Raw genomic sequence first — 21817 nt, forward strand, 5'->3', positions numbered from 1 at the left:
ACGTCGCATAACAGGCGGTATGACTCGTCCTAAATGATAAGTGGTGCTGTTGGCTTGGGGCCCCTTGTAAAGCGCTTTGAACACATTTAGTGGATATTGTTCTATATAAACGCTCACGTTTATTTTTTAAAGAAGTGGTATTTGTTGTGTTTGTGTGTGACAATTTTAAGAATAATAATTTATTTTCGATATCGATTTCGGAGAAATATATATCCATTCAAATAAGTGAGGTTTTACCGTATGTAGTTAAAAATGTTATTGCCCCATGTGGCGAGTGGAAAGGCGTCTGTGACACTTGCCAATGCGTGGGGTGGGCCGTAGTGTTATAATTAAGATATATAAAACTGATTATCCCGCGGTTTGTCCGTCAGTCGATTTGTGGTGCTTGACTTGCCAGTGAGAGTATAAAACACTGCTGGATTGTAACGTTTTCATTCATAAGTTACCCAGTGATCAAGTTGTGCCACGCTTCCTATTAAGGACTTTTGTAACGTGTTACAGACGATTTAGTTTTGTTTTGCTGCACGATTGAGTTTATTTTTGGAATTCAATTTTTATTATTTGTAGATCGTACAAAAGTGAATTTACGCTCAAGTGCAGTTTTATTTTTATCTCTGAAACTGACACTTGTTACTCACGGTCTATCGTTTATTATATTTTTTTAATATTTAATAAAATAAAAATTTACAAAACAAGCATTTTTTATTGCACAAGATTCCTGGTACACAACAAGTTTTACAGCATTCTTTGTCACATACATACCATCAAATAATATTCAATTGTGAAACTTGATCATATTCAGTTCAGGTGGATTACTGTTCTCAACACAACCACAGGACAATATGAGGCCAATACGCTACGTCAGTGGTCAACAGTTACTCACTCGGACATTGCAAGTAATACTCGTGTTGGTAATGTTAGAAGATATTGCCTTTGGAATACCTACATTTTTTCGAAGGTAAGGAAAGATACGTTTTTATTGTAAACAATAATATCCTCTGTGGACTCGAAATTTATTCCTGTATGACATGCAGAAAGTAGGGCTTAATAAAATTTTGATGAAGAACTATGGAGCAAAAGTGTAAACCAGTGGCGTTCTAAATAGCAATAGATAAGTAAAATAAATTTACACCCGAGACTGAAATACAGAGAAAGGAAACGTCGGGAGTGTCGAAAGGGTTTTATAATAACAGACAATGCTATTTCAAGTCGGTAAACATCATCTCGCTCATTATTTGTAATGATATAACTGAAAGTTGGCGCAGACTTTCACAGCTCCTAACTTCAGTTTGGGTGATTTCGTCTCATTAGATCTCTCTAACAAGACTATAAACTTTAAATGTTACGGCTACCATAAATACTCCAAATTGGTATATTTACCGACCTGACATTGTTTACGTATGGAGCTCTTAAGTTTATTGTCTCGATATTATCATTTTACTCTCGGCTAACATTTTTACTCTGAAAATATTTCGTGTGTCATTATATTTAATGCACTTCATCAAAAGTCATTTGGAATTAGAATTCAATTTCAGAAGCAAAATCAAATAGGCGATGTCTGTAAGGCACCCTTTCTTGTACTTATCATTGTGACAAATCAGGGAGCAGCACAGGTGTAACATTAAGATCTCAAAAATTATGTGTGAAACAGTGCCAGACAAAGCAAGAAAAAGAGCTGGTGTAATGGTAGCACGTCTGACCGGTAAACAAGAGGTCTGAGGTTCGATTCCCAGTCGAGGTAGACTGATTTTTGGGGATGTTGATTTTTTTTGTATTATTCTTTTTCGCTTGTCTGGTACTGTTTCATACACCCGCCCTGAGTTTTCGTAGTTGAGTCCATGGAAAAGGACCTTTACTCACATTCCCCTATCGCTGTCTCTCTCTCCAAAAATATAATATCTCCTAACAGGCGTCATGTCTCGTCCTTCATGTTTAGTGTTGTTGTTTGCTGGAGACCCTTCGTAAAGCACTTTGAGCAGGTTTAGTGGATATTGCGCTACATATATGCTCGTCTTTTTAAAGAATTTGAATAATTTAATAAACGTATCCACTAAGGTGATGTCGATCCAATCCTTGATCTTTTTAAACAATGACATTTCTTTCGATCATAATTTGATATTGTTGCTTTTCCTGCATCATTTCTATCATCATCATCATTGTTGTCGGCGTCAGCATTATCATCATCGCATCATCATCAGCAGCAGCAGCAGCAACAGCAACAGCAACAGCAGCAGCAGCAACATCATTATCATCATCGTTGTCATCATAACCAATTCCGTCATTATCATCATGATGATGATGATCATCATCATCATCATCATCATCATCATCATCATCATCATCATCAGCATCATCATCATCATCATCATCATCATCATTATAATTATCATCAGCAGCATCATCACCATCATCACTATCACCACCGAACGTCATTCCCATATTGTAATAGTGGTCATCAATATTCTTGTTATCTCATTTATAATCATTATCACCCTCTTCGTAAATTTACCATAAACTGTCCATTCCTCATCACTCGCAAATTCCTCCGCCTCATCTCCTCCTCACCCTCTATCCCCTCTTCCTCTTCCTCCTTTTGTTTATTCTAATCTCCCATTTCTATCTTATTTACTGACATATTTTTACATTTTATTTTCCACAGAAGACATTTATCAAGAGTCAGCAGGGAACAAGGTAAAATAAGAAATTATTTTAAAATTTAAGTAGCATTAAAATAATTTAGCTTTTCAACAAAACTCAGTATCACAATGGTTTTAGACGAATACTACTACTATAACGCATTGACCTTCATTCATCGGAGGCTAATAAATTTTGACAGATATCATAAATCAATAGCAATTATTTTATTATTTCATTTCCATATCGTTGAATATGATATAAGCTGTATTGATATATCGAAACATTGTATGATATATTAATAGTAATAATAATAATTATTATTATTATTGTTATTATTATTATTATTATTATTATTATTATTATTATTATTATTATTATATTATTATTATTATTATTATTATTATTATTATTATTATTATTATTATAATTATTAGTATTATTATTATTATTATTATTATTATTATTATTATTATTATTATTATTATTATTATTAGAAGAAGAAGAAGAAGAAGAAGAAGAAGAAGAAGAAGAAGAAGAAGAAGAAGAAGAAGAAGAAGAAGGATAATGATAATGATGATGGCGATGATGATGATGATGATGATGATGATGATGATGATGATGATGATGATAATCATAATAAGTATTGTTATTATTATAATTATAATTGTAATATCTTAATTGTCCTCAAAATATAATGATAATTTACTCTTTGATCATTAAAATTATGAGACAAACTTTCAACAATGTTTTGTCATTTACAGAACATAAAAGAGATATTTTTCCTCCACAGATCCTTTTGAACGAGACTATTTGAACCATCTGGCACGCATTATAAAAAGATCCTCGGGTACGTAGATTTAAAACAAGATAAATGAATTGTTTGGGTACTTGGTGATAGTAATGTTATTTAATTGTCCATTAATTGTCATTGCTGAGAGAATGGTATTTAATTTTACTTGACTTCTACTATTTGTCAAACTAGTATTTATTGACTGTTGTGAAATATATATAGTTACTATCTGCCTTTCTCTCTCTCTCTCTCTCTCTCTCTCTCTCTCTCTCTCTCTCTCTCTCTCTCTCTCTCTCTCTCTCTCTCTCTCTCTCTCTTTATATATATATATATATATATATATATATACATGGGGGTGTGTCGGGTGTGTGTGGGGGGGGGGGGGGTGTGTAATTATTTATAGGCATCCATCTATTTCTTTCTTGGTTTGTTTGTATATAACACTTTTTAATAAAGTGTTCCCAAACATTCCCTTACATGTCTAATTGTATGAAAAGAAATTCCTGCCATTCTGACATTTCAATGAGTTGAGGTTTTCTTCCATCTGAATACACATAAAGCAATACATTCAACGGTATTCTTGGAATTCCGAACATTAATCTTGCCTGCACCAATAGTAGATAATCAGGCTAACGTATCGACACACTAAGTCTTTACAACAGAGATTGCTTCACCTCTACAAACAGGATCTTGAAGTCGAAGTGACAAAGAATAATAAATAGATAGATAATATATAATCAAATGGGCGGGGGGAGAGAGAGAGAGAGAGAGAGAGAGAGAGAGAGAGAGAGAGAGAGAGAGAGAGAGAGAGAGAGAGAGAGAGAGAGAAAGCGAAGTCGCCGAGTGGTTAAAGCATTGCACTGTGACTCGGAAGATCCCGGACTCGATTCCAGCTTCAGACACTTACGTTTTTCTTCTTGGGCAAGATTAATCCCTATTTGCTCACTTTCTACAACATGGGTGCGTCCTGTTGACACCGGACATCGTGTGTGATGGATTATCTATATACCTTCATGGAATCTCTAGGCGACGGTGTCTAATGGTATTGTATTTGCAGGATCATGAAATCGAAGTGACAAAGAATAATAATTAGATAATATTATATAATTATATTGGGGGGGGGGGGGGGGGGGAGGGGGGAGGGAGGAGAAACGAAGTGGCCGAGTGGTTCTCGGGAGATCCCGGATTCGAGCCCGGCTTCAGACACTTTCGTTTTTCTTCCTTGGTCAAAATGATTAACTCACAATTTGCTCACTTTCGACAACATCGGTGATTCCTGTTGACATCAGACATCTTGTTTGATGGATCATCTATATTCCTTCATGAAATGCCAAGGCGACCGTGTCTAATGATATAGTATTTGCAAGCCTTCGTCTCTTAATAGTATTACGTCGAGATGAATCAGAACCTCGGAACAACATGAGCTTTTATATAGCGCAGCAATATCCACTTAACGTGCTCAAAGCGCTTTACAAAGGGTCCCTGACTAACAGCAACTCGTAACATGTAGAACGAGACGTGACGCCTGTTAGGCGATATTACATTTTTTTCCGGCATTGATAACGCTGCAAACGGCCAGGTACCTACTCATTTTACACCTGAGTTCGGAATGTGAGTAAAGATCCTTTTCCAAGGACTCAACTATGCGCCGAGCGAGGCTCGAACTCAGGACCTTCCGATCCAAAAGCGAGGGTCATACCACTAGACCCACGTAGCCACACCTGGAAATGTAGTGTATAATTAAGATGATAATAATTACAAATTTTTGGGCCATTTGCCATGTAAGAAAGTGTGTTTTATCGTAAAGAAATTAACCACAAGTTTTAAATCTGTGGCTATAAATTCAATTTCCAGCAGCTAGTTAATGGTGCGACTATGTGGTCTAGGGGTATGACACTTGCCTTCGGATTGGAAGGTCCTTGGGCTCGAGTCCCGCTCTGCGCGCGCGGTGCATAATTGAGTCCATGAATTGGGCTCTTTACTCACACTTTCTCACCGTATTCGGGTGTCAAATGAATACCTGGCCGTTAACAGTGTTGCCTCTGTCCCAAAAAATACATATGATATCGCCTCACCGGCGTCATCTCTCGTCATACATGTTAAACGCTGCTTTTGGCAAGAAACCTCCTGTAAACTGCTTTGAGCACGTTTAGTGGATAATGCTCTATATATATTTTTTCCCCTCTATTGTATGTTGTCATCAACTTCGTAAATTATTAGCGAATACCTAAAACTAAATAAATTATATAGAATTTAATCTGTGAAAGCACGCTTTAGTTAAGACTTGGTACTGTCTATAAAATCAAACCGTGACGAACGGGAAAATCCATTACAAGTAGTACAGGTGGCCTGTTAGTTGTCCTATCCGTCTATGTGGTCTAGTGGTTTGACGCTTACCTTCGGATCAGACCGTATGGGGTTCTTATCTTAGGGCGCATAGTTGGGTCCTTGGAAAAGACTCAGGTGGAAATGAGTACCTAGTTGTTTACAGCGTTCTTTGTCAGAAAAAAATTGTAATATCGCCTAACAGGCATCATGTATTGTCCTTCTAGTTAAGAGTTGCTATTGGCTAGGATCACATTGTAAAGCGCTTTGAGTACGTTTTGTGGATATTGTGCGACTATGTAGTCTTGTGGTATGACACTCGCTTTCGGATCGGAAGGTCCTGGGTTCGAGCCTCGCTCGGCGCATAGTGAGTCCTTGGAAAAGGCTCTTTACTCACATTCTATCACGGTAGTCAGGTGTAAAATGAGTACCTGGCCGTTAACAGCGCTGTCTGTGTCCGAAAATAATTGCAACATCGGCTAACAGGCGTCATATCTCGTTTTACACGTTAAGTGTTGCTGTTGGCTAGGGTCACCTTGTAAAGTGCTTTAAGCACGTTTAGTGGATATTGATCTATATAATAGATCAATTTAAATTTAGTAAACATTACACTTGTTAGGAGAAATTGCACTTTTTTCCGACAGGCAACGCTGTTCACAGCCAGGCAGTCAGTCATTTTACACCTGAGTACGGTGAGAGAAGTGAATAAAGAGCCTGTTTTCCAAGGACTCAACTGTGCGCCTCTCTCAGAGTTGGGACTCGAACCCTGGACCTTCCAATCGGAAGGCTACCGTCATACCACTAGACTACATAGTCGCATATTTTATTCAATATCAAATTTGAATTTCGATTTCGAATGCTGGTTAAGTGGAGCTTGAGCATTTTTATAAAGCGCAATATCCACTAACGTGCTCAAAGCGCTTTACAAAGGGTCCTTGGCCAACAGCAACATGTAACATAAAGAACGAGACATGACGCCTGTTAGGCGATAATACAATGGGGTTTTTTTTTCCGACAGAGACCACGCTTTTTAACGGCCAGGTACTCATTTTACACATGAGTACAGTGAGAGAATATGAGTAAAGAGTCTTTTCCAACTACTCAACTATGCACCGAGTGAGGCTCGAACCTAAGATCTTCCGATCCGAAAGCGAGTGCCATACCACTTGACAACATAGTGGCCTATTTTATTTAATATCTAATTTGAATTTCTTTTCGGATTGCTGGTTAAGTTGGTTTCGATATAATACACGGATTGAAGTTATGATTCCTAATTCTGTAATGACGCCGATTGCATAAGTATTTAAATAAAACAATAGCAAAAGAGGAGGACGAAGAAAAACAGTCATAAATCTAGTACGCATTTGGCTGTTTGAATTTTAAATTCCGTAACTGATCCATTAATTAATTATCTTTTTTCTTTCTCCACGGATGCTCCATAACGTGACATGTTATCTAATCTGTTAACCAAGCAGGGGGTCCTTTTTATCTGGTCCGCAGGAGGTCCTAGGAGCATGTAAATCCCGTAAAACACAAAACCCTACTTTGATAACAACATCTTGTTAATGATACTATTGTTTTGGCGGTTGATTTGTTGTTATCTTTTATCTTTTTTTTTTGGTCAATTATTTTAGAATATATATTTTTTAAAAAGCTTTAATTTAAGTTTGGAAAAGTAAAAAGCTTAAGGTTGATCTGGAATAATTTGTTGGAGCTAGAGTGACATCTACTTATTTGATGATTTGATAAGATATTGTTTTGGTTCATTGTTGTAATGGAAATACTCAAATTGAAAAAGTAGGGAGCAGGCACTGATGCAAGATTTTTTTTAAAGTGTGTGTGAAACAGTATCAGACAAAGCAAGAAAAACAAATACAAGAAATAAACCATTACAAAAATCAGTCTTCCTCAACTAGAAGACTAATTTTTTGGGATGGTTCTTTCCTCGTATTTGTTTTTCTTGCTTTGTCTCGCATTGTTTTATGCACACTTTTTCCATACCATTGATTGGAAATATCTAATATCAAACCAAGGCAAAGTATTATCCATTACAATAATGTAAAATCAAGCCCATAACTGCGTTCAGTTGTCAGACTTGCATTTATATGCACGTAGGGATAACGAGAAAGACGTTCTAAAATAATTTTGTTTTCGTGGGCGTCGGAATTTTGGTGAAATTGATCTGATTGGATGCGATTATTGACAGCAGATGACCGGAAAATGCAACCCAGTCGTGTTAAAAAATCATTTATTGCGGGGGCGTTGGGGGGGTGGGGGTTGTGATAAAGCTTTCGATGCCTCTGTTCCTCCTCACCCCCTACCTCGCCTCCTCCCCAGTCCCAGATTGTCTGTGTTTTATATAAATATATATATATATATATATATATATATATATATATATATACTCGTATATATATATATATATATATATATATATTAATATATATAATATATATATATATATATATATATATATATATGAATTGGGAGAGCAAAAGTAGCGTGATTATAATCGTTTTATCAGATTTATGGATGCGAGAGTTTGATTTGGTTTGATCCACTGATTGAGGGATGTGATGGAATGGAATGTAAAATGATAAACAAATACAGAGACAAGAATAAGCTTGTTTGTAGGGCGTATAGGGCAATTGTGACGTCACTGTCTACTCAGATAAAGGGGGTGTTTAAAAATTATTGGTATTTTAGTTAGCTTATGTTATTATTTTATGTAGTTTGGTTGGAAGAGATGATGATGATGATGATGATGATGATGATGACGATGAAGATGATGATGATGATGATGATGATTATGATGATGATGATGATGATGATGATGATGATGATGATGATGATGATGATGATGATGATGATGATGATGATGGTGGTGGTGGTGGTGGGAATGTTGGTGGTGATGCGATGGTGGTAGCGTCTATGGTCGTCGTTGTTGTTATAATGAGAATGAGGATGATGATAATAATGATGATGATCGTGATCACATTGAGGTTGTGATGCTAGTGGTGAGGGAGAGAGAGAGAGAGAGAGAGAGAGAGAGAGAGAGAGAGAGAGAGAGAGAGAGAGAGAGAGCAGATGGAAATAATGGAAAAGAGTCAGGGAGAGGCCAGATTGCAGAAAGTTGGGAGAGACAGGGAGAGAGAGAGGGAGAGAGAGAGAGAGATAGAGAGAGGGAGAGGGAGAGAAAGGAGAAGGGAGAGAGAGACGACAATAAAAAGCATCAAATATCCTGAATCATTCCATAATGGGGTATATTCGTAATAAATACAAATCTATATTATTGGTTAATAGTTGCAGAATACTCCAGAAGGACCCCCGATATTGATTACCTCGAAATGTTAGGGGGGATAATCAATGCATTATTATGAATCATTTTACCCCAAAGAGAGTCATCATTATTCAGTCATTTGTATCCCTTGGCAATTGAGCCGTGGTAAAAAATCGACTTCATCATGGAATATTTTAAGACCATAAGGTTGAATGATCTAGTGACATGTGTTTGTTCAGGGAGAGCAAAGTTCATATTTTCGACATTTTATTCCTTTGTGAATAGCAAAATGTCGTGTTTCCTCTCAAAGAAGTAGATTTGGGAACTGAACGACTTCTGGTGCATGCCAAAGCAAGGCAATTACTTTAAAATTGCCTTTCGCTGTCAGTCAACTGACTTGTGTGGCTCGGCTTCTGTTGTTGGGGTCCTTCTTCTATTGATGATAAAGTTTGTGCGATGGTTCTAAAGGATTCAATGCAATCTTTCGTTTTTATGTTGTACAAACTTGAAGAACTTTGTTTATCATTATGATCACCCGAGCTCTAAATAGCTCTAAACTTTTTCAAAACAATAAATTATTGTCCACCATGCATACAATCATAGAACTCTTTTTTTGGATTATTGAAGCCAACTAAGAAAATGATGTTAATGTTATTATTTATTTTGGTTAATATTAGAGCCCGGGCGACGTGTACATATATGGAGGTCTGACATCTGAACGCTTTTATGGACCTGGTTTAACATTGTTGTAATGGACAATATTTTGCGTCAATTTTTTAGATTTCCATTACAACAATGAACCCATAATAAATTGGGTAATCAGACCTGCGAATGAGTGCACGTTGAGCCCGGGTATTTGGTAAGAGATAGATACCATCAAAGTGCCAAGAAGGACGGAGTGCAAATAAGTGACCCACCAACTCAAAACGGTATTGTGTCGGGATGAATCGAACCCGTTCACAGCGTTGTCTTTGTCGGGGAAAAAATTGTAATATCGCCGAACGGGAGTCATGTCTCATCCTAAATATTAAATGTTGCTGTTGACTAGGAACCCTTTCTAAAACGCTTTGAACACGTTTCGTGGATATCGCACTTTATAAATCTTCAAGTTTTAAAATGGATTTTTACCTTGGACACTACAAAATACCTCCTCCTCGCCCTTACCTCCTTTCCAGTTTGTAAAACTTTAAATTGCGAAAATTCCAAGCGAGAGCAATAATGCATTGACAATAAATAGATTTCCTTATAATTTAATTTTATGGTTTACCTCCCCTGGGTAGAATCCGCCACAGCGCTTTATTCTATGTAATGCGATATTCCCAATGGTGCCACAATAATAAAATATTATTAGCCATTCGCCGTTTATCTGCCACCACGAAATGAGACAAAGAAGTAAAGGTTTGAGATCAGATTTAAGCGCATTGTTGTCACTATCTCCGTACCTATTGTCAGTCTCAGAGGAGGTCTCTTGTGTGATGAAACGGTTAAGGGTAAATCCATTAAAACTTTCCATGCCTTGATAAGTAGTAGGGACCCCTTTGCCTGTTACTACCAAGACCATCGTTATCTGAAGTGGTACCCGTCTCTACTTAATGCCATCAATTGCTTTAACCAGCAGTTAACTGCCGTACTCTAGAAAAATTCGTATTTATAAATATAGCCAGAAAACTCGTCCTTCAAATATCGATCGATTTAAATGACCCTCATCTTGGTAAAAACTCTCAAACCTGGGACTTCTCGAAGTCCCAGGTTTGAGAGTTATTACCAAGATGAGGGTCATTTAAATCGATCGATGTTTGAAGGACGAGATTTCTGGCCATATTTTAAAATGTGTACATATTTTTCAAGGGTATGGCATTTAAGTGGTTAATACAATATGTCCACGAGTGATAATATTGGCGAAACTGTTGCACGTACCTTAACACATGTCAAAACTGCATGAAGTTGTGAACTGTTTAAAGTAATTTAAACAATGAATATAACAGTTACAACAAAGAGCAAACTACAAAACGCAAAACGTTTCGGGCTCAAAAACCCTTCTTCAGCAACAACGGAAAAAAAAACTCAATGAAAATGTAATGCATTTATGTTTTAATTGTATTTTGTTGTTGGCTGAAGAAGGGTTTTGAGCCCAAAACGTTCGTGTTTGGTACTGTGTTCTTTTTTTAAGCTGTTACATTTACTTTTGTTTATTACTTTTTGCAGGTCTTTTGTGCGATAAGTCGAAGTCATCACTTCAAATTTTTGATAATTTTAGCCTGCATATCCAAGGAGCAAAAATGTTATCTGATAAATAACGAAAGCAAGATAAAGTGACCAACCTGAAAATGAACCGTCCTTCCATAGCCTCCCCTCTTTTGACTTAATTAATTGCTTATCTTTTAAGAATATCTATTGTTCTATTTTAATTCGTGGTTCCTTACAAAGAAGCATACTATTTCCTGCCCATCAATGTTTTTGTTTATTCATCTTAACAACGCCAGTACCTCATTCGTCTGTAGTGTTTCATTCATCCTTTTTGTTGATAAAGGGGAAACCCGAAACGTACATTTATCTGTTTTCGTACGTTAAGTTCAAGCTTACATTCAATTTCACATTGTTATTTATTTCCATAGCCTTAGAATTCATGTTCTTTAATACAGGTATGAAATAGTCACAATATTCTGTGTTATATAATCTGTCCGGATAACAGCTGGGTATTTTTTTTATTGGCCATAAATCTTTATTAACGTTATGCAATTAAGCAAAAAAAATCACAACATATGCCCGCCAGATGTAACGCACCAACAAACAACGCTCTGAGTAACCTTAAGCGTTTATAGATAGTTCGAAGGTGACGTCACTCAGGCCTTTGTTATTGTTTTTGCCATCCGCGTCCATGAGTAATTCTCACTAAAGTGTATTAACCAGACTATAAACGTTCATGTTTACACAGTTTTGTGTGTTGGTCCGTTATACTTCCGGATGGCAATGTTATGAGTTTCTTAGCCAAGCGCATACTATCTATAGTCTGATCTAATTGATATATTTTACTGAGGACTACTCTCCCAAATGCAGGCCTAAAAACAATAACAAAGGGCTGAATGAAGTCCGTTTCATTCCATTTTCATTTATACTTTCGTATCTGAATTTTATTGGCGCTGTTACTTACACACCTTTTCAAATGTTCATGCTCCACCCATGCCTCTTTATAATTACTTGTGTTCATATTTGGTAAAAAAAAAATCACATTCAGTCTGAGTAATTGTAACACATTTATTGACCCATAATAATATAAAAGTAGCCCTTCAGAGCCATCAGTCCCATAGAGCCGGAGATTATCCCGATTCCTATAGCGTGAAATAGACAATCGCAATCGCTTGCTATCTTTTGGATAGGACGCTAGTTTATCGCTAAGTACTTTCGGCCAGATCTAGCAGACCCAGTTACCCAATCACTGTTGGATAGACAGGGTGGTCAGAAAAAAATCTCGACTGCACAAGGGAATGATCCCGGTCCTTTTGCTTGTGAAGCGAGTGCTCTTCCAATTGAGCTATCGGACCCCCCCCCCCCCCCCCCCCCTTTCATAATATAAACATGCAGAAAATGATCCTGCTGAGCGCTGACAAAATACATTTTGACCCGCGTTCTGGTCAGATATTTTTACTTCAAATTTCGATGGATTTGAATGACTCCCAACCCGTCGAAATTGTTAAACTTGAAACTTTTTAGTGTCGGGTTCAAGAACTTTGACAACTTGAAAGAATGATATCATATTAAAAATGTTATCCATAATGGAAGAATGCCTTTTGTCAATGTACAGCAGAATACTCCTGGGTACAAACATTATCCTCTATATTGACATTGTTATTAACTATGCCCACATTTGTTTGATATGCTATTCATTGTTGGCACGCTCTTCAAACCCTATAAACTCGTTATTAAACTACAAGAAATATTAATAAAAAATACATCATGATCTGTAACTTGAGATAAGCTCGTGTGTTTAAAAGCTCTGATAGGACTCCGTGTTAAGCAACTATTATATAATGCAATATATAATATATTAATAGTATCACTATGAAAAGCATTTGCTTGTAGTGGCTTTACACATAAGATTAAATAACCATTGCTTGTGGCCATACTTTCACAGTATTACTCGTGTATACACACATATTATTACAATGCATTTTCAAAGGTACAAGCAAAAATGGAACTGTAACCCACCAATTGCAACTTTGTAAATTTTCATTGTCTGAACAATTTTAGCGTTAGTTTTAATTATACTTTCCTATTCCTAACGTAACACTGTTAACGGTAAGGTACTCATTTTACTACACCTGAGCATGGTATGAGAATGTGAGTAAAGTGCCTTTTTTAAGAACTCAACTATGCGCCGAGCGATATCGAACCCTAAAGCGAGTGTCATGCCGTAAGATCACACTGGTCAAATTGAAATAACATAAAATGTGCTTTGTTAGAGACGAGACCTGAGCTTGACAATCTGACGCCGTCACCTGTCATCAAGTCATGAATCAAATTGATATGTAATCGTGATTTAATCTTCATGATTGTCAATGTTTTAGTCATGCTGTGAAAACAAATACATCATCAGCATTGTCACTCAATAACAATTACAAATACTTCAAAGGTGGTGATAGTAGTAGTAGCAGTAGTAGTAGTAGTAGTAGTCGTCGTCGTCGTCGCCGTAGTAGTAGTAGTAGTAGTAGTAGTAGTAGTAGTAGTAGTAGTTGTTGTTGTTGTTGTTGTTTATGTAGCATTAGTAGTAGTAGTAGTAGTAGTAGTAGTAGTAGTAGTAGTAGTAATAGTAGTCGTCGTCGTCGTCGCCGTAGTAGTAGTAGTAGTAGTAGTAGTAGTAGTAGTAGTAGTAGTAGTAGTAGTAGTAGTACTAGTAGTAGTAGTCGTAGTAGTAGTAGTAGTAGTAGTAGTAGTAGTAGTAGTCGTAGTAGTAGTAGTAGTTGTTGTTGTTGTTGTTGTTACAGCAGTAGTACTAGTAATAGTAGTGGTCGTAGTACTAGTACTAGTTAGTAGTAGTAGTAGTAGTAATAATAATAATAATAATAATAATAATAATAATAATAATAATAATGATAATAATAATAATAATAATAATAATAATAATAATAATAATAATAATAATAATATTAATAATAATAATAATAATAATAATAATAATAATAATAATAATAATAATAGGTGTAGTGTTGGTAGTAGTAGTGGTGGTGGTAATAGTAGTAGTAGTAGTGGCAGTAGTCGTAGTAGTAGTAGTAGTAGTAGTAGTAGTAGTAGTAGTAGTTGTTGTTGTTGTTGTTGTTGTTGTTGTTGTTGTAGTTGTAGTAGTAGTAGTAGTAGTAGTAGTAGTAGTAGTAGTAGTAGTAGTTGTTGTTGTTGTTGTAGTAGTAGTAGTAGTAGTAGTAGTAGTAGTAGTAGTAGTAGTAGTAGTAGTGGAAGTAGTAGTAGTAGTATTAGTAGTAGTTGTAGCAGAAGTAGTAGTAGTAGTAGTAGTAGTAGTAGTAGTAGTAGTAGTAGTAGTAGTAGTAGTAGTAGTAGTAGTAGTGGTGGTAATAGTAATAGTGGTATTAGTAGTTGTGTTAGTAGTAGTAATACAGTAGTTGTAGTAGTAGTAGTAGTAGTAGTAGTAGTAGTAGTAGTAGTAGTAGTAGTAGTAGTAGTAGTAGTAGTAGTAGTAGTAGTAGTGGTGGTGGTGGTGGTGGTAATAGTAGTAGTGGTATTAGTAGTTATGTTAGTAGTAGTAATAGTAGTAGAAGTAATATTAGTAGTAGTAGTAGTAGTAGTAGTAGTAGTAGTAGTAGTAGTAGTAGTAGTAGTAGTAGTAGTAGTAGTAGTAGTAATAGAAGTAGTAGTAGTGGTGTAATAACACTGCCTTTCATAAAATATTACACACCTATTCAACACACATACACATGTCATTATGTTATCTCATTATCAAGAAGACCGAAATACGTGTAATATAATGCCAACGCCATTATCAAAACTTCAGTTTGGTTAACTCTTAGTCTACAGTCCCTTAGTCATTTCCGGGTGGCTAGATAGGTGACACTTTCGCCATTGTACTTCGTACGTTTACACAAGCATTGTCCATCTAACCGGTCATTCAAACTTAAGTTTGTGCTTTATCATAGTGTGTTGACATTTCGTTTCATACTTCTATTGAATTCCAAAGGAAAATAACTCTTTATTAATAGTTCGTGTTTTATTTTATTTTCGAAACTAGGAATCATTCTTCAAAATGGGTAACTATATATTTATATTGATAATTGTATTAACATTGTTATCTTGCTTCAATTTCCCTCTTAAATGGTATGTTTTCCTACGATCCTCGTGTTATGTCAACCGTTAAATCAAAGCTAATCAGTAAGGGGGCCTTCTCTGTTATTAACGCATTATCCAGTGTGATATTATAATAATATGTCAATGATGTCCATACATTCCTTTTTTTCTAGTTTATAAAGCTATATTTCTCCTTAGCTTCTTCGACCATTGCCGAATAAGCAATACGGGAAAGAATTTTACTAATTTTCCATTATATGAAACACTTAAAATTACAATCAGAATGTTTTGACTCTTTTATTTACAACAACGCGATAATTTTCTGTCATTTCGAGTGAAAATAAGAAATTTCTCGTATGTCTTAAAGGTTCTTGTGTGGGCGTCAATGTGACTGTCTTGACGGTGGCCCGACCAGTATGACGTCTCGTCCTGGTACAAAGTCAATCGATATTAAACACGATCAGTCAATGATCGACAATTAACAACGATCAAAATACTTTTTACTTCGGCGTGGTGTCCTTGGCCTAGGCTCCTCTCACACATTTCCTCACTCGACTCGAGTGAAATGAGTACCTGACTGTAGGCAGGGACGAACATTTAAAGAGTTACCAGGTCAAAAACATGCCAAACGGGCAACTTGAACTCGTTTTCAACAAAATATTTTATGTATTTAAAATTATGAATAAATAAAAATAGAGCATTTCCACTGATTCACAATACTCAATTCACTTTAAGTGCGTCATTTATTACCCCCCCCCCCCCCCACACACACACACACACACTTACCAATTGGGCCATTATACGAGGGTAGTGTTCTCATTTCATACTGTACAAGTGTCCTTTTTGTACTCGCATTCCTACATCAATATTCGTCACTACTTAATGTCAGGTACACACTCATTCTCACCTGAATCGAGTGAAGTAATGTCTACGTCTATGAATTGATTTAATTTCCCAAGCCTGCAACTCGTTCTTTTCAAATTAGCGACAGCAAATAGAAAATCAATCTGGCAATTGCGAAACAATGTTTGAATTAGCGCCAGGGCTGGATCTCTCATCATTCTGTTTAAATAAGATAAACTTTGCATTTCCAGCAAGTTTGTGTTCGTCTTTTTCTCATAAAATATTTTATGATGAAGATCTGAAAGCGGTCTCAATAGGTCTGGGTGACATGCTCTCCAGTCTGTTGAATACCCACCGCAGTTCTGACAGCGCACCAATCGTAAATACCACGATTTTGTAATATGTGGTCCGTCGCCCCCATTCGGTATTGTGTCTGGGTGAACCAAATTCCAATAATTGAATTCAGAGTGTGGCTAAGCAGTCTAGTGGAAGGTCCAAAGTTCGAGTCCCACTCTAAGCGGCGCATAGTTGAGTCCTTGGAGAAGGCTCTTTACTCAAATTTTCTCACTGTACTCAATTGTAAAATGATTACCTGACCATTAAGAACAATGTCTCTGTCGAAAAAAAAATTGTAACATCGCCTAACAGGCGTCATGATAATCGTCATACATGTTCAGTGTTGCTGTTGGTTAGGGACCCATTGTAAGGCGCTTTGAGCACTCTAATGGATATTGCTCCATATAAATGCTCAAATTTAAGAATTACAAAATTTGAGACTTAAGTAGTTTTAGAAACTACCCTTATTATTCCCAATGAGGACTATTTTTTTAAATTCACAACTAAGACCTTAAAGTCACTTTTTAATATCTGGTTCGCCACGATTTAATACCCAATTGAGATGTTAGGTCACCTATTATCTAGAGTTTTAGGGTGTGTCCTTTTCCCTTTGATCCTAATCTGAATAGTGAATAGATCTATGTGATCTGATCTGAAATAAAAGAAGATTGTCTTTCTATTGAAATGTCTTATTAAAAGCGTATCAAATTTCAAGTACCTATTCTTTAATCGTAATTCAATGCTATTGAAATTATAATAATAGCTTTGAAATTTGAAACATAAAATGAAAGGATCACTGTCATGCATTGACGAAAATGACGTTTTAAGAATTTTGATCCAAAGCTTTTTTCTTTATATAGGTATTGATTTATGTGCACATATTTGCAGGTGTGATAACCGAACGCAACTGTGGGCCCGTTTTAGGATTGCTGTAATGGATAATATTTTGCGTTGGTTTGAGAGTATTTCCACAACAATGGGACCATAAACTTAGACAGTTTGGGTTATCAGACCTGTAAATAAGTGCACGTGGGTATCGATCGATTAAGGTAACCTCCAAATTTTTAATTTTCAAAAGAAATCGTTAGGTGTGAGAATGTGTAACAAATTGAGAGACATCTTAATAGATCGGTATAAGAAGTAAAGTTATTTTATGTTGTTTTGTTGTTGGCTTTCGTTTTTGTTTGCTTGGTTGGTTGGGTGTTTATTGGTTTGTTTGTTTGTTGTTTTTTTTTTTGGGGGGGGGGGATGAGTGGAGCGATGAGGTTTTTTATTTGTCTGTTTGTTTTGTTTTTTGTTTTTTGTTCTTTGTTGTTGTTTTTTTTTTTCGGTTTTTTACTTTTATTGCCAAAATCACTGTTAAGGCATTTGTACGTAGAGTGTGTATGACCTGTATTCTGTTGTTTTGTTTTTTGTTTGGTTGTTTGGTTGGGTTTGATTTGGGTTTAATCGGGGGGGGGGGGGTTTATTTGTCTGTTTGTTTAGCTCTTTGTTGTTGGATTTCTTTTCTTTTATATTTAATTGCCGAAGTGAAAATCAATGTCAAAGCAATTGTAGGTAATGTATGTATGACCTGGTTTGAATTGGTTGCCTGGAGCTAAACCTAACGTCAAAAGAAGAAGAAAACCCATTCGGTTCGAAGTTCGAATTGGTGCGTGTCAAAACTTTTGACGGTTATCAGTCTTACCTTGTAGTATCGTTATTAACCAGTTAACTGCTGGATTCCAGAAAAACTCGTATTTACAAATCTGGCCAGAAAAATTCAACTTCTAATATGGAATTCTCTGGCCAGATTTGTAAATACGAGTTTTTCTGGAATCCAGCAGTTAACTGGTTAATGCCCAGCCATGTCTAGCTCTGAATTTTATCTATCTATCAGCTTATTTCATATAAAGCTCCTGATATTATTTTAAGTCACATAATACAATGCCGTACTAATTGTAGTCCCTTAAGAAATAGTCAATTATCCAGCTGCATAACAAAAAGAGGATTTTCTTAAGGTTGCGTAATTTTAAGAAGAGAACTAAGATAACAGTGTATATTATATATTTATATATATATATATATAAAATATATATATAATATATATAATATATATATATATATATATATATATATATATATATATATATATATATATACATATATCGAATAGTTTAGGATTGCTTGGGAGGGTGAGAAGGAAAAAAAATATACGGAGAAAAGGGAGATGTAGACGTCGAGAAAGAGGATCAGATGATAAAGAAATGAAGGAGGAGGAGATTTGTAATGTGAGGGAGAAAAGAAGAGAAATAGAATATATAAATGAATTTACATTTCTCAAGTTTTGCTACTAGAGGATAAAAATTGTGTAATAAAATCTGAAGAGTAATAGCAGGGCTTATGATATATTTTAATAGAATTCGTTGAAAGGAATATATTAAAAGCATGTGGGTAAATTCCATTTTCTCCCATGAGATCTCCAGTTTGTTATTTTAGGAAATAGCATAAAACTGATTATCGTCTCATCAACACTTGATCTTATTGCCTTCAAAACAATTTCTATTTCTTTCAAGCTAAATTGGTTACATTTTTGTTCCTTGAATCAGAGGTTGGAGTTATTTGCTTTTGTCTGCAGATCAATTTATATCTCTGGTGATTGTGGACAAACATATTTTTATTATTTTGATCAGAAAACTTTTATTTTAGATGACCTTAATCTTGTCAAAAAGCGCTCGGTTACAAATAAATAAATAAATAAAATTCCCTTTTTTAATTCCCAAGGGGAAATTTGTCTTTAGGCTCTATTCCAAGGGAAGACTGGAATAACCCAGGCGCCAGCCGCAGTGCAGCGCCGCAAAGTGAGCTAAGGCCAGGTGACTTGCTCATGGCCACAAAACGAGGCGGGTAGTCGAACTTCGTACCTTTTGGGTACGAAGCAAAGACCGTACCGCTGAGCGACGCTGTCCTATTAAACAGATTATGTATCATAAGGCTTATTTAATCGTATCTTATCCTATAGAAAGGCTAGCTAGGATAATAAATCATTTCAATGCCATACTATGTTATATGATATGATATTGAAATCATATTTTATCCTATTCCAAAAATTAATTAAAGTGAAATATCAGATGCTCTGAAAAAAGGAGGTAAAAGAACAGGATGTATTATATTACATTAGAAGCACGGTTTTAAAGTTGTATTATAATCTTACATAATTCATGTGGGTCCACGTGAACTTATTTTGAAGGTCTGATAACCGAACGCAATTATGGGGGCCCATTTTAACATTATTGTAATGGACAACATTTTGCGTTGGTTTGGGAGTATTTCCATTACAACAATGAGCCCATAACAATTTGGGTTATCAGACCTGCAAATAAGCACACGTCGAAGTGAATCCATTGATCTGATAAATGATAAATACAACAATTGTAAGTAAAACAGTTGCGTGGACCAATGTTAAAATCTTCAAATAACCGCTTTTCAAATGCCACGGCAAGAAAGTCAATCTGTTTTACAGGCTGACAAATCTGCTTTTGGCACACCCATTAATCCTCCCCTTTCTCAATTAAATTTTTCGGCAATGTGGTCTTCTGGTTTGACACTCGCTTTCGTATCGGCAGGTCCTGGGTTCGAGCATCGCTCGGCACATAGTTGAGTCCTTGGAAAAGACTCTTTACTAACATTCTCCCACCGTTCTCATGTGTAAAATGAGTACCTGGCCGTTAACAGCGTTGTATCTGTCCGGGGAAAAAATGTCAATATCGCCTAACAGACGTCATGTCTCTTTCTACATGTTAAGTGTTGCTGTTGGCTAGTGACCCCTTGTAAAGCGCTTTGAGCACGTTTAGCGGATATTGTGCTATATAAAATCTCAAGATTAAAGCTCAAGTTTTAAATTGTTCGAAGGAAAGAAGAAAACTGTTTCGAATTGTATTTCCTCGGCACTAAGAAAGGAAAAGATATTGGGGTGGGAGTCCCCGATAGCTCAGTGGAGCACTCGGTTGCAGTCGCCATTTGAATCTGAACCCCCCCCCCCCCCCCCCCCCCCCCCTCCCTGCCTCTATCCACCCAACAGGATTGGGTAGCTGTATCTGTTAGAAAATTATGTGCGGTAGACGAGCGTCCAGTCCGAAAGGTAACAAACAATGGCTATTGTCCGTTTCACGCTGTAGAAACCGGGATAACCTGTGGCTCCATAGGCCTCATGGCTCTGAAAGACTACTTTTTTTAAATATGAAGATAAATATTTTTCAATAGTGCACTGAACAGAAAATGAAATTTCAAGTAGAGTGACTGCCTTGTAACTCCAAATTACAGGCTTTGCACCTGTTTTCTCCTCGAGAAAGGAGTGCAAAGCAGCACAGACCTGGAATATCTACTTCCAAATGTTGACCCTTATGACGTGGGATCAAACACCATCCTTGCTAGTTTCTTTCTTTTTTTGAAATAGATTAACTCACTCAATCCTAGAGACTTTTTCAAAATTGGAAAAAAATGTATTAAAAATGAGCATGTGCATAGAAAGTTTTATTCAACTGTCATTAACATGTAAATACTAAAAACATTAGCTTTGATACTTACGCCTATAATTTGTCTATAATTTGTCTCAGAAAAAATGTAATAAATAGACATAGGGTAAAAGTAACCCGGGTAAACTACGGGTCGCATATAGGGTTGAGTGAGTTAATACTTAATTTTAGTGCAATATTTTGATGCTGTAATTTTGATTTGTTGATATACTCTTTTTTCTGAGGTTACATTTTTACAATCATACAATATTATTATTATACTTGTGCGGCTATGTGGTCTTGTGGTATGACACTCGCCTTTGGACCGGGAGGTTAAGGATTCGAGTCCCGTTCTGAGCCGCGCACAGATGAATCCTTGGAAAAAGTCTATTTACTAATATTATTCTTTCTGATGGGTGATATCGATGGTATGTGGTTAAGTAAAAATTCATAGCCTGACACTGGCCACATCATACGTCACAATAAATAGCGACGACAACCAAAAGACAGCTATCCGAGCCCCCCCCCCCCCCCCCCCCCCCTCTCCTCCACAGACAACTAAAGGATCATATAACAATTCCGACGAATTGTGTGTGCACCAAAACCTCAGATTTTTCGCATATTGATTATTACCAGTTCGGCGCTGTACCACTTGCGTCAATGCTAGATAGAACCGCACGCCGTTATTGACCAGGCCTTTTTCAAAATTTCAAAAGATTTGAAATGGAATTCTGGCAATGTTACAATTTTTGACTCATGTGATCGCCAGCTTCGAGTTCAGCATTTGTTTGATTTGTAATTTATTTTTGTATTCATGTTTAC

At 36.2% G+C, this 21817-nt stretch overlaps 1 protein-coding gene across 1 annotated transcript in view; it reads left to right on the forward strand.

Moving 5' to 3' along the window:
* The first annotated feature begins 366 nt into the window (after positions 1-366).
* LOC144964839 (uncharacterized) overlaps positions 367-21817 on the forward strand; it is a 25986-nt gene continuing 4535 nt past the window's right edge. The window contains exons 1-3 of the mRNA XM_078899547.1: positions 367-958; positions 2660-2691; positions 3428-3484. Of these exons, the coding sequence (XP_078755673.1) occupies positions 843-958; positions 2660-2691; positions 3428-3484 (205 nt within the window). The 5' untranslated portion in view covers positions 367-842. The remainder of the gene's footprint in view (positions 959-2659; positions 2692-3427; positions 3485-21817) is intronic.

This window comes from Berghia stephanieae, chromosome 2 (genome assembly GCF_034508935.2).
Source record: "Berghia stephanieae isolate SIO BIC M18660-M18661 chromosome 2, UCSD_Bste_1.3, whole genome shotgun sequence".
Lineage (NCBI taxonomy): Eukaryota > Metazoa > Mollusca > Gastropoda > Nudibranchia > Aeolidiidae > Berghia > Berghia stephanieae.